General features: G+C 36.0%; 1 protein-coding gene across 3 annotated transcripts in view; it reads left to right on the forward strand.

The window, feature by feature from the left end:
• Positions 1-13038, forward strand: part of BOD1L1 (biorientation of chromosomes in cell division 1 like 1) — a 36785-nt gene extending 23747 nt beyond the window's left edge. The window contains exons 15-25 of one of the 3 annotated variants that reach the window (XR_001555256.2): positions 839-918; positions 1565-1649; positions 2577-2650; positions 3573-3651; positions 3732-3766; positions 5470-5515; positions 7948-7982; positions 8087-8171; positions 8574-8758; positions 10297-10440; positions 11618-13038. Coding sequence is in view for 1 of the 3 variants with exons in the window: in XM_015862662.2 (XP_015718148.1) it covers positions 839-918; positions 1565-1649; positions 2577-2650; positions 3573-3651; positions 3732-3766; positions 5470-5515; positions 7948-7982; positions 8087-8171; positions 8620-8758; positions 10297-10440; positions 11618-11726 (911 nt within the window). In the remaining 2 variants the exon portion in view is untranslated. Of the gene's footprint in view, positions 1-838; positions 919-1564; positions 1650-2576; positions 2651-3572; positions 3652-3731; positions 3767-5469; positions 5516-7947; positions 7983-8086; positions 8172-8573; positions 8759-10296; positions 10441-11617 lie in introns of those variants that run through there. The other 2 variants (XM_015862662.2, XR_001555257.2) reach the window with 2 other exon arrangements.
• Positions 13039-13703: the final 665 nt, after the last annotated feature.

The following is a 13703-nucleotide window of genomic DNA, read 5'->3' on the forward strand; positions in this document are numbered from 1 at the left end:
GAATTCCAAAATCCAAAGCAATTAATCTTCTTTTGAAAACAGCTCAATATATTTGATATTATTTGTAATATTTCTATCAGTTTATGGTGACAAATTCAGTAGTACACAAGAGTTTAATAGTAGCTTTTTTAATCATAGAGGCAACAATTTATTTTTAATCTATAAAATAATTGCTAATTTTAATCATTAAAAGACAAAAGGAGTATAAAGCTGAAGAAAGCTTCATACATACATCAGGGATCTAGCCATTCACCGAGCTTTGTGAGGCTGTTTTTTTCCTACTGCTAGACTGAGAGGACTGGCATCCATCTAGAATCAGATGAGAAGGAAAGTAGTCCATTGAATGGCCTAAATATTTAAGTTAATTTATTCATTTAGAAATTTGGTTAACATAATCGTTATGTGTCTATGTGATATCTATCCAAGCTCATCTCTTAACTACAGGAAAGACTTACTGCAAAAAAACTTTACTATAAGGTTCTTTCATGCTTTTTTTTTTTGTGTGTGTGTGTGCATCAGAACAACAACAAAAAAATGCATTGGGCTAAATAGTTTCTTTGATAACTCTTTATTCTGCTCCTAAGAATGTTGATTTCTTCAAGTGTGTGATTGGAAACCCTGCAGTATTCATTATAATGTACCTCATAGCTGCTTTTTCTGGTTGCAGTGTAATTTTTTTATATTCCTTTATCAAGAGAGGCTAACCTAACTTTCTGTTCATAGCTTTGTAATTAAGATGTTGCTTTTTGATTAAAAATCTTTTCAGTGGTGCACTGGTATAAAAGCGATAAAAATCTGACAAATGAAGATCTGTTTGAACTGTTGTTTGTTTTTACAGGCAGCCAGCTGATAGCTCAGGATGTAGGAAAGGATGATGATCCAAGTCAGTGTTCCAGAACAAAACTTAGTAATATCAAGGTATTTTTGAGAAGATTTTTCTTTTTTAATGCTGCGTAATTCTAGTGTGAATAAGACCTTCATTATTAAACATAAAATTGTTTATTTCTGTAGAGGTTTATTTTGTGATGTATTTTCATTTTTAACTGTTAATTATTCTTGTGTTGAATAGAAAGTGACTACACAATGACAATCAACTTTCAGGAAGTACTCAAAAAAAAAAAAAGCAGATTTGTTGTATTACACAGACATACCATAGAACATCTTTGATGTGTTGTGGGCCTGTTTGCACTGTAGTTAAGAGCTTAGGATCATGTGAACTACCACAAGGTTCCAACTGTCCAGTAAGTTCACCATCTTGATGGTTGTACTGATCTGAAATCTGCAAAATGGTATCGAACTTGAGCTGAGTTCTGTATTTGCACTGATCAGTGCAATTTTGGATCAGAACAGGTACTTAATGAAAAATAATCTTCCTTTTAAGAGAACATGAAGAGTGTTTTGCTTTATCTCACCTATTGATTTTGATTAAGGTTCTCAGCATCAAACTTTTCAAGAGACACTATAAAATCTTGATGAAAAAAATAACTGCTTTTTTTTTCTTAATGCAAGTAACTGCCTGTAATCTTTAATTTGTAGTAAAATACTCTTTTTCAAAATAATGCAGGAAATAACTCCATGTGATGCAGCAGAAGTCTCCAAAGAAGTTGCTGTAACACATACACCTCCTGCAGGTGCTGTGGAAGAAAAAGGTAATGAAAATAAATAAATAAATTTCATAATAATGAAAATAAATGCAATTTACTGACCCCATACTGAATGCTTGTTTTATATGAATGTTTCTGCAAGCAATGAGAAATCCAAACCCAGACAAATAATTGCATAAATTTTCTAGTTGTGTTCTGTTGCTGCTATCAAATAATTCATTATTCTTAGTTCCCTTAATGGTGAAAGTAAATGTGATGTTCCTGTTGTGAAGATAGACTGACCCAAATAAGGAGTTATGGGGGATATCACGCATCTATTGCAGTGTTCATGCTGGGAAGCCACTTGCAAGTAGACAACTGGAAAAGGATATAGCAAGTTCAGGACATAGGGAGAACTTCTAACTCAAACCAATAGTAAACTCTTACTATTGGGTCATTCAAGAAAAAATCATGACAAATGCACCGTCAAAAACAGTCATGTTTGTTTACGTAGAAAAACCAACCAGGAAAGAGTGTACAAGTTAAACTGTTGTAATTGGCTTTGTAAAAACACCTTTAAAAAAAAGTCATAGCCACAGGGCTAATATTGACTTAGATGCAACTTCATGCTGTCTTTGTGTGAATACAGTGAGAGCTATCAACAGTTGTGCGCTCTCTGTTGAAAAATTTGAGACTGTTTAGCTTGTATCCTCAGGTTACCATTTCAGGGAATGTGAGAGAAAATTAAATAGTAGTTTGCTGAACTTTGATTTAACTTAAATTAAAAGCCACTTCTGAATCATCTAGTGTCAGGGAGGCATTCTGGCAGTCAAACATATTGTTGCTACAAGATGGATGTTTATAGGGGGATTGAATTTGAGGCCATAGACTGATACAGTACTTCCAGTGCAGGGATTGTGGCTTGTACCTTTTACCTTGTCTAATAAAATAAAGATGTACAGTTGTGTTTTTTTTCTTTATGTGCATGTGAAGATGAATTTACTGCTGAGCAGGAAACGTTTGAAAAGACAAAACAGAGCCTAGAATCAAATGAAAATTCTGTAGAGGTGAGTGGTCTTATGTTAACTAATTGAGATAATGTCAGTTCAGACAGAAAACAAGTACTTTGTGTTTTGCTGACTGCGATGCTGAAATTCTGATTCAACCTGTGTGTAAATAGCTGTAGGAGTTTTGGTGAGTTTTTTTGATATTCTAAAGTACCGAAGGTTCTTGTATTTATTTGTCACAAAGCATAAACATGCACCATAAGACGTCAGTGGTTATTATTAACATAGAAGTAATTTCCTTTCTGCATTTAATGGTGCTTACAAACTCTATATAAAATAACTGTGTAGGACTGTATACATATATATAACTGTATACAAATCATGTTTCCTGGAAACTTCATAATTGACATGTGGACAGTTGGATCACTTCATCAAATCCAAGCTCTTTTTTATCTTTTAACAATATACTTGTGATATCTTGTAGTGGTTGTTGTAAAAGTATGTCTGAACATACCTTGAGAGTAAATTGTTGTCTGAATCCAGAAGTGAACACAGTTATAAAGACTTTTTTTTACCTCTGCATTGAAAATGGAAGAAGGACTTTTAAAAGTTAAAGAATAAATGGCTACATTTGTAGACTCAGTAGGTTCCCACTAATAGGGAATGTGAGCTGGGTTTAGACCGTTGTGAGACAGGTTAGTTTTACCCTACTGATGATGTGTCGTTGCGCTAGTAATCCTAGGGTGCAAAAGGCCCTGTGCCTGAGGACAGCCACTGAGAATTTTGCGTTATCAGGAGTTGTCTTATTTCTTTACGTCTCTGCCAATGAATTTTATGAGAAGCGATGTCCATTCTTACAAAATGTAAGATACAAGCACTACTTCTGCTTGTATCACATTATGTTGACAACAGTCTTTATATTATATTGCCCCAATACTGGATGTTAGTTGTAGTAACTGAAATACTTTTTTACTTGTTACAGGATAATCAGCCTGTGATAATAAAACGGAAAAGAGGAAGGCCTCGCAAACACCCTGTTGAAGCTGTACAGCCTGGTGGTGGTAAGTAATTCATAATGCTTGTGTGGAAAAAGAGTAAAAATAGTAACGTTCAAGTTCTGAATTCATATTTCTTCCCTCAGGTGGGGAGTCAAAAGCTGATATGAGCACTGGCAATGTAAGTGCCTTTATTTTGTTTGGGTGCATTTAAGCATGAGATCCATTATTCTGTTTTAACAGGTAATGATATTTCAGAAACATTCTGTAGCAAGCCTGATAACTGAGTTCACATTAAACATACAAAAATTATAAAAAGTAAATCCTGATATAACAGAGTTTACAAGCAAAATATACTTTTAAGTCTGAACAAGGCAAATAGCAGGATCAGTCTTAGTACAGCATAGTTACACTATCAATATACCTGCAAGCAGGATAAAATTCTGAACACATGCACATGTCTTTTAGCTTGTGCTGTGAATAATTTTGGCCTAATGATCAAGGATGATTTAATGCAGAAAACTTAAAGCTCTTGTCCTTACCGAGCCTGTTGTAATAACAGCATATAGTAGCTCTTAATATCTTCAGAATGAACTTGTACTATCTGTATTACACTGTGTATAGTTAACTCAGAAAACAGAGACGTGGTAGTAAGTTAAGCACTCCTAAAACAATTCAGTCTAAAGCTCAGTAATAGGTTGATTTCTTATGCCATGAGCCATAAATCACTGCTATATAAGTAAGTATTCTATTGAAAGCACTTCTGTAGTCCAGTTGGGTTACAGCACTGTGATCAAGCATGGATTGAGCAAAAAATTCTTGCATAAAAAGAGGTAATGATTGAAAACTAAACAAAAAAAAGTTGCATTGAAACTTGTGTGTTCTGCATGCTTGCCTGGTAAGGTACCTGCTGGCATGGCTGTCAAAAGTCTTGGGAATCTACCTAGTCTATAAATAGCAGATATTCTTCTGCCCCTGTTTATTCTGTTCATTCAGTATTCCAGGCAGCCCGTTCAGGGTCCTGTCCCTTTTACAGGTCTGGTACAGTTTTCTGTCTGAATTCAATTTTCCTAATCAATATGTTTCAGTATTACTACAGTGAAATGTAATTGTTTCAGCGTTGTTTGTTTTCTTGTTCCAAATAAGAATTTAACTAACTTAAAATTCCCTCTGCAATATATATATTTTTACACAGTGCTGAAACTGAATTGTCTTGTTCTAGCTAACCATTTTAAAGGTTGTATACTTCCTGCTGATGGTGGGTAATTGTACCAGTCAGTTGCAGGCCAGCTCCAGGAGGAGCAGTATTTACCCCCCATCTGAGAAAATGGTTCTGCAAGGCTACATGCTGTCTTTGCAAGACAGTCTTCTCAGGCTGCTTTGAAAATGTGTTACTACTTCAGAGGTGGCCTAGACATCTTAGTGCAGGCGTTCAGTGATTAAAGCAATTGGATTTTAGTAACAGTCATCACAGGAGATCACGTAGGTGCACCTGGCTTTTTCTGTGTTCTGAATAAATACAAAACTCTTATGGCCGTAATTTGTAAGTCTGTATGTGTACTTACATATAAAGTGACTGCTGCACTAAGCTTTTTGTATTACTGAGAATTACATTTTCAGGAATGTTTTTTACTGAAACTACTTTTAAGTTTAGTGTCTATTATTGTAATGGTTTCCATTGTCGATTACTCTGTCAGGTTACTGAAACTACAGTCATTTCATTTGTATGGAGGGTAACTAGGTGAGAACTTTCTGTTGATTAGAATGTTCTTTTTTTTTTCTGAGTTTGCAGATATATTCTATTATGAATGGAGATGAATTTCTGTGTTTATGTAATACAAATCTGAATTTTTCTGATTTTTCTTCTTTCTTTTTTGTTTCTAGCTGCAATTTCCTACCTCTGCAAGTAGAGGGAAAAGTCCTCAAAGAGGTAAGCAAACCATGAGAGAAGTACAAGGGGGTGTTGAAGAATATCAGATGAGTCCTTAAACATTATGTTTTATAAGACAACTTGGAAAGAAATCTAATTATGTTCAGTTAATTACATTATCCGTGGGTATAAATTAGGACTAGAGAGAATGGCTTCAAGCTGTGCCAGGGAGATTTAGGCTGTACATAGGAAATTCTGCTTCTTTGAAGGAGTGGTCAGGCAGTGGAATGGGCTGCCCAGGGAGGTGGTGGAGTCACCGACCCTGGAGGTGTTCAAGGAACTTTTTTACGTTGTGTTGAGGGACGTGGTTTAGTGAGAACTATTGGTGATGGGTGGATGGTTGGACTGGATGATCTTGTAGGTCTTTTCCAACCCTGGTGACTCTGCAATTCTGTAAATTTGTGGAGGTCAGTGGCAGCTTGAGGGGACATTTCTTTCCCCTATCACAACTACTATGAAGTCTTTATAAAAAGATTGCTTAACTTCCATTAGAAAAAACTTCTATTGCTACAAGCTGAAGCCAGATAAAAAGAGATTTTTGTATTTCTCTTTCTCATTCAAACACCTGTCATTTGTAAGAGGTAAAATTGTGATTAATTTAAAGCTGTGTAGTTAATTTCAACAGGTAAGTAATCTGTACTGCAATAGTTGTTTAGGTGCTTTTTTCATAAAAGCTGTTCATAAATATATTTTAAAATCCACTCAGGAAGCTGAAAGGAAGTTGAAAAATGGCTTATAAACAAATGCAGACATTCATGCCCTTTTTACTTGAGGTTGTTCTGCACAAGTCTTTATGGCAGACACATTCACATGCATAATGGGAAGCAGAGTTTTCAGTTAGTGTAACTCATACTGTTGGAAACAACTGGTTTCCAGAGGCAACATCCTACCTTAACAATTCTCTTGTGTAATTACTCAGTTGTGGAAAAGGACTTATCTGTAGAACTCTTCCTGTGTAAGTAGAAACATCTGACAGTGGGCTTGAAACTAAAATTATTCTTGTGCTAATTGCTGCTGAAAAGTTGGTAGGGCTTTTGTTATTGTTAGTACTAATTGCTTTTATACTCACCTTGAGGCAGAAGTACAACATTTTCACATATTAGTAAAATATTGGGTCTCTTAAGAAAGATGTAACTTGTAGTTACATTGTCTTTTATCACAGGGTATTTTGCTATACACTTGCCAGCATTTACCAGAATTTTAAATACCTGCCTTCAGTACATCAAAGAATTAATAAGTCTTTTTAATATGTTAATTAGATTTGTTTTGTGTGAAGTTCTTAATACAGTGTATTGTTCTTCATTTTATTGTGCTTCTTCATCGAGCAGTTGCACACTTCTGCTTTGTTTAATTTGTTTCTGTGTAAAAGCTCTTTCCTGTAATTTTGACAACATAACTTCAAAGAACATGTGCATGTGCCTAAGAATATGTCTCTGCTTTGAGACCTCTTTTTTGGTACACCAAATTGCCATGCTTCTGTATTTGCTCTGTTGGTCTAAGCAGAGATGAACTTAGAGGTTTTGACCTTATTTTTAGCTTTCAGAATCAAAAATAGATAGTAATTTTATGGCATAAAAAAGTGTTAAAAAAGAAAGATGGTATAAAAACTTGCTGTTGTTTAGGATGTTTCTCTGTTTCAGTGACTGGGGATTTAAATAATTACAGTATTGCATATAACTCTATTTGGCAAACCTCAAACTTTATCATCATTCTCACTGTAGAATTGGAGTAGAAATGGTAACAATCTATTGTAGAGAGAGGCCAGGTTGGGACAACATGCTTCATAGAGTTCATAAATTTATTTCAGTGTGCACAAGCCAGTCTGTAGGAAGCACTGGATTGAAAAACCAGGCTTCTTCAGCAAAGGAAGTTCACTAACTTGTATGTCAGGTATTAGTTGGGTTTGTTCCCTTGTTGAGCTACAGCCATCTTGGTGCTTCACTGTAGATACAGTTAAGCATTAGAACAGATGGCCCGGAGGATCTGGGGATTTTTGATTTTAGAGATTTTCAGAACTGCATTGAACACGATCTTGAGCGTTTTGACTTTAGCTGTACATTGAGCAAAACTGGCCTAGCTGACCTTCAGGTTTGCCTTCCAAGCTAAATAATTCTAGGCTCTGCTGTTGGTTGACAGTAAATAAAATAGGGACATAACTTTTGCTTTTCCACTTAAAAAAAATCAATGCAACAAATGCAGTAAATATAGCATCAAGCATATAAAAGCTTCACTGCTTTAAAAAAAGTAAATTATTGTTGTCAGACTGTACATAACAAAATGCAACAAAGGTGAGTTCTAGTTTAGGAACTATAGATGTTTTCTGACTTTCAGTGATGTTTATGCAAACTTGACAGCATTTGAAATCATTCCTTTTAAAACTGATTAGTAAAAGATTTGAAGTTCAGGATTCGGTTCTTTTCTTTCTTTTCTAGGTACAGACATATCTAATAAGAAGGACACGGCAAGTGTAAGTGCAGACAATTTAATTTGTAAGTCTATGTGCAGTATGTAGTGAAAAATGATTGTCTTCTATTGAAACTGTCTTGTCTTGCTTCCATTTTATTGCTTCAGGAAGATGAAGCTGGGAAAGCAGAGATGACCGTGCGTAAAAGGGGAAGAAAACCCAGGCGTTCTCTAGTTCAAGCAGAGGAAACTGGTAAAAAGAAGAAACTGTGCTATTCCTAACAGAATGAAAAGATATTACTGTGCCTTTCATTATACTGATAGCAGTAAGATAAGCTTTATTCAGTTTTTCCTTTCTTGAGGAAAAATCATTGAGTTACAGCTAGTGTAAATATTATGTAAATATGTGTAAATTGCTGTAATCTCATGTCAAAATTGCTACATCCCAGATGCTTCCATAAAGCCTCATGAATTTTCTATGAATTCTGGCGATGAGCTGCATAAGTAAACTGTTGCAAATGTGTTAACAAGATTAAGTCAAACAAGTATGAATTAAAAACTTTGGAAGCATAAAGGAAATGGAAAATAACTTGCTTAAAATGGGATTTGTGAATAGAATACCTTTTCTAAACTAAGTGTCCATATCCTTTTGGAGGGCTTTTGGAAAATTATAGCACATGTGTAAAATTTTACATGGACAGAAATGCTGGAGCCAGAAAGAAAACGTCGGAAATTAACGTCTGAAGAGGAGATAAGAGAGCAGGAGGAAGGCGAGGAAGAAGACAATGAGGAAGATGATGAGTCCACAGCTAGACCAGCCACAAGGCTAGAGGCTCAAAGGTAACTCTTTGTAGAGGCACAGATGTTTTTTGCTACATTATTCCCAGTTCTGGATTCAGGTTTTCTTTGCAATTTGTTTTGATTGAAATTTGCCATATAACATTGGATCTAATTTATAGCATCAGGAGCTTTTTTTCTTTAAGTAATGAAGAATGGAAAGTCTTGTTGGAACTGGAGTTTTAGTCTTTGTATGAGAGGCGGTAGCTATTATTGTAGTTATGAATAACAAGGCAGAAGAGGCGACGTTTTGCCTTGATTCAACATTGGTAGGAGGTGAGAGACTGTTTAGGGTAATAAAAGAAAGACTTGATATGTGAGAAGGTAAGAACTGATCCTGTTGTCAGTCTTGCGTCTCAGTGATGTCTCAGAAAATGGGTCTGTGCACTTTTAACTAACAGGTTAAAAGGCATCTGACTGCAGTTCACCATTTAGCATTTGGAGTCGGAACAAGGCAAAAATGTAATTTTCAATGTCAGCTTCTTTTTCCAAATATTAGCCCAACTAAATACACGAATATGCAGAACTGTAGGGGTTTCTTTTATATTTTAGTGAACTGCAAGCTCAGGAAAAAAAAAAAAAAAAAATCACATTGCAAAAGATTAGTGCAAAAGATACCAAGAAACCTGCTTGCAAGGAGCCATTCTTTATCTATAGTTGGTGTGCAGAAAGGCAGGCAAAGGGAAATGTAGCAGAGGTCATCGTCTTGACTAAACCTTTGAATGTTTACCACTTTGTGAACAGCAGTGCTGTTGTCGTAAATGAGTAAGTCCTTTTGTCTAACTGTTAACTCTAAAACTGTAGTAAAAGGTAAGACATTTGTGTTTTCATTCCTCTTGCTTTTGGAAGCATCTGCTTTGTATTTACAGATGTTCTTGTTGGTCTTGTTTCTCAGATTTCCAGTGCTAAACAATTAGCCAGCTAATTGTTGCTGGCTGCAACAAAACAAAGCATCTCTACCTGAAAGTGCCACAATTATTCTGTGTTTTATAAGTAGCATTTGGGAATAGTTTAATGGAAGGAGATGCCTCTTTGTTTTCAGCTTTTCTTAGGTCAGAAAACCTGGTAGTTCAGCAGTCTGGCTTGTGAAGCTGGTTGTCAGCAACCACTTCTTCCTATTTTTGAACTGATGAATACTAAAGCCAAGTGTGAGTTCTTTATACTGGATAATCAAATTGTTCCGCAACTTGTTCTCCTTCCCTCTTTTGTTGTTATGTTTTGACTTTGTTTTTTAAACATGGGCGTTTATGTAGCAGAATTACTGCAGATTTTGAGCTAGGATTTTTTTTGTCGTTCCTTTAATAGTGTCAGTAAAGTAGCCAGTTTTGATTTTACATTTGCTATGGAGTTGCACAGCTCTGCTTGTCTTTCTGTGTTTAAAAGCGTGCAAATGGTATTTTTCCACCATTTCTTTTGGCAACTTTGATTTATATGTTGCAAATACTGTTCAGTCTTAGTTTTCTGCACTTGGAATGCTAAAAGAAAGTGACTTGGAAAAGTATTTTGTTATATACACATTCATCATTCTTTTTTTATTACAGAATGCAGTCCAGCAAGCCAACCACTCGTGCAACTTCTAAAGGCAGCAGTCCCAGTTCAGTTTCTCCCAGAAAACAACAGAAACTATCAGCAAAAAAGAGGTCACCAAGTGATACAAAGATTAACAAATCTTCTCCATCAACACAGTAAGTGTGAAAGTTAAAGGCACTTTTGTTTTGGAAGTGACTACATTTATATGTTAAAATACTAGTTCAAAATCTGAACATCAGTCTTGCTTTCTTCTGTTCTTTTGTATTATATAAAAGCTTTCAAAGGATTTTCTCCTGTTTACGTTTTTTCTTCCTTTCTTTAACATTTGCAAAGACTGGATGGTGTGTGTGTGTGTCCTTGGGAAGTTCTTAGTTTTCTGTTCTGAAAGTGCTGTTAAGCAGTATTTTAACTGAAGCTGTGGTTCTTTCCTGAAAGTAGGGGATGGAAGGGAGCACCTGTAGTTCAGGTTAAAGCAACATAATATGTAATGATTCTGATGCTTGAAGATATTTCTAAGATGAGGTGATAAAAAAGGAGTAACTTTTGAGTCCTTACATCAGTGTACTTCTATTTCCCTTCTTCCCTGGTAAACTTAGTACTTTTTAAAGTTTGAGGTCACTGTGTAAAATCTTAAGGGATCAACAAATGTAATGCTCAGTTGCTCTTTGTAGCTAGTTTGTAGTCAAACAGGCCATGCATCAAATACATTGTTGTCTCCACTGTGAAACACAACAGTGTTTTCAAACTGAATGTGGGGAACAGTGGCAGATTTGGCAGCCAATCAATGCGTGATGCACAGTCATGATGTTAATTATTTAGCATGGCTATAAATGGGCCAAGAGTTTAAGCTGTGTACCTGAAAGAGAGTGGGCTTATATATAGATGATTAATTGGAGGTAAATGTGCATGATGTCTGCCCTTTATTCCCACTTGCGTGTGCAAGTCTTATGCTGCTTTTGCTATTTTTCTGTCTCATGTGAGGAGCTAGCAGATAGAATTTATTCAACTACACTGTTGTGATCCAGAAGTCATTCTGGAAGAGAGGAGGAAGGAGTGCCCTAGCCCCATACTCTGCATGTCAAAGAGTGTTCCAAATGTAGAACTAGTATGCAGTACCTCACTAAGACACAGTGGGAGTCTTCAAGGTCTCCCTAGGGTCTGTGAAGCTCTGTGAAGATTTAACAGTGAGCTTTTAAATAATATATCCTTGTAATTCATTAGAAGTGTACACCGAAGTCCATCATTTAAACAGGATTGTGCTTGACCACCCTTGTTTTCCAGCTGCTACCACTGTTAAAATTATGAATAACTGTGTTTATTTGTTCATTTTAGGCAAAAGGTGCAGTCTACGAAGCGTAAAAGAGAAGGCAGCCCAACAGCAGTACGGAGAAAAGGCCAGCAAAAAACAGAGGAGACACCAGTGAAGAAAGCAAAGCGATAATCTCTACCAGCTGGTGCTGTTGGTGGAGGAGTCAGAAGGAGGAAAAAAATCTGTGCTTCTATTTTTTTTAAAGCAAAGGGATTTGCACGTGCTTCTTTCAGAGCTCTAAGTTAATCGACGCAGTACTTTTAAGTTACATTCTAAACAGCTTTATAAACTATTGTTTATACAGAATATTATGTACATTTATTTCAGATGGAAAAATAAGTTTACTTTGTATCTGAATGAGAAACAAAGCAGTTATATATTTTATCACTGACTTGGAAAGTTGGGGATACCCAATGTGACGTGCTAATGCAGATGCTTCCAACTCCTGAGACACCCCTGGCCTACTAATACACTTTGTACATAAACTTGTAAAAATAGGTTGTATTTTACTCTGTGTATGAATCTAATCAACAACGGACATCTTATTTATTATATGGAAAGCATTGGTCTGTAAACTTTAGTATATACTGTAGGCTTTTTTAATTATATATTTTACATTCTATGCAGGCATCGATAGGTAACTTCACTCCCCTGGAGCTGTCTAAAATCTGAAGTTCTCTGAAATGCACCCAGTCCATTGAGAAAACATGGTTTTTTCGCATGCACCGCAGTAGGTTGGCGTAGTGAAAGCAACTGGGCTCCTTTCTCTTCACACTTGAGACAAAGTATGAAACTTAAAGTCTGATCTTAATAGATTATATTTTTTCATTTGTGGTTTTACTACCAACATCAAGAAATAAAACAGCTTTAGGTGAGGTTTATTTGCAGCCAGCCAACTCTACCCTGACATGGAGCAGCTTTGTTTTGCAACTAAGCAGCCGTTCTTTCAGTATTTGTCTTTTTCAACAAGAGGGACCCATTGAAATGAAACATCACTTCTCCTATCTATAGAGCTTCAGCATTTTGTGTTACGTTTTATACGCAGGTATTAAAAAATCGAACCTGGCATTATTGCCAGAATCTTTTTTTAATGTATATTAACTCTGGTAAGAGCAAATGTTCAAGTGAAGTTGTATATAAAGTTCAACTTTTCTTATGATCAAATGTGTCTCTTGTAACGATGTGATGAGTTGCCAAACAATCTGAGATTATTTTAAGTGTTCTGTTCATATTCTGGTTTATAATTACAAAGAGTTCTGGGGGGGTTGGAATTCTCCTTTTTATTTCCAACCCCCTTTCTCTTTTGTGGGATAATTTGGGGTTTTTTTTTTTTGTTGGTTTTTGTTTGTTTTTGAACTTGTTGTAAGGCGGATGTTTCCATCAGATATTCTGCTTGGTTTCTTACTGAAACTTTTATATAAAAACTATAAAATGTTTGCCAAAACTCCCGAGTTGCCATATTTTATTACCCATGTTCCTGCTAAACTTGTTTTGGAGCCATTGCTGTAATTAACGGTGATTCTGAGAAGTGTCTTTAATGATTCTACAAGTGTTTATACATCAGGTCTATTAACAGTAGGGAAACTACCTTAACAGTCTACCGAGCCTAGTGTGCTATGGAAGCAGATGCAAACAGAACTACAGGCTGAGCTTGTTGTGGTTTTTCTTCTGTCCTCCCCTATTGGAGCTTTCACAGCTTTTGTTTGGAGTCCTCTGCATCTCTTTCAGTTTCCTTACATCTCAGTTCAGTGGTGAGGTTGCTCAGGCAGTTCCTACCAAGCTGCCCACTGCACTGTATGTGACTGTAATTTCTTGGTACTTGCTGCTGGTAATGCTTCTGCCACACTGCAGACTGTATGTGCTTTTTTCATAGGCAGATCTAGGAAGGAGCTTTAAGCTTGTGCTTATGGTTCAGAAGTTGGGCTTGTAGTCTGATTTGAGCCTTGAATTATGTAGAAAAAGCAACTTTTACAGCACATACCATTAGTAAAATCACAGTGAAATCGCAGGGGTTCCAATGGAGAAATAGTATCCATTGTGTGCTGAAGAGCTGAGCTGCATTTGGAAGGAAGTATGGCTGAGGTGTTAGTTGTTAATGTGGTTATATTC

Source organism: Coturnix japonica, chromosome 4 (genome assembly GCF_001577835.2).
Source record: "Coturnix japonica isolate 7356 chromosome 4, Coturnix japonica 2.1, whole genome shotgun sequence".
Classification (NCBI taxonomy): domain Eukaryota; kingdom Metazoa; phylum Chordata; class Aves; order Galliformes; family Phasianidae; genus Coturnix; species Coturnix japonica.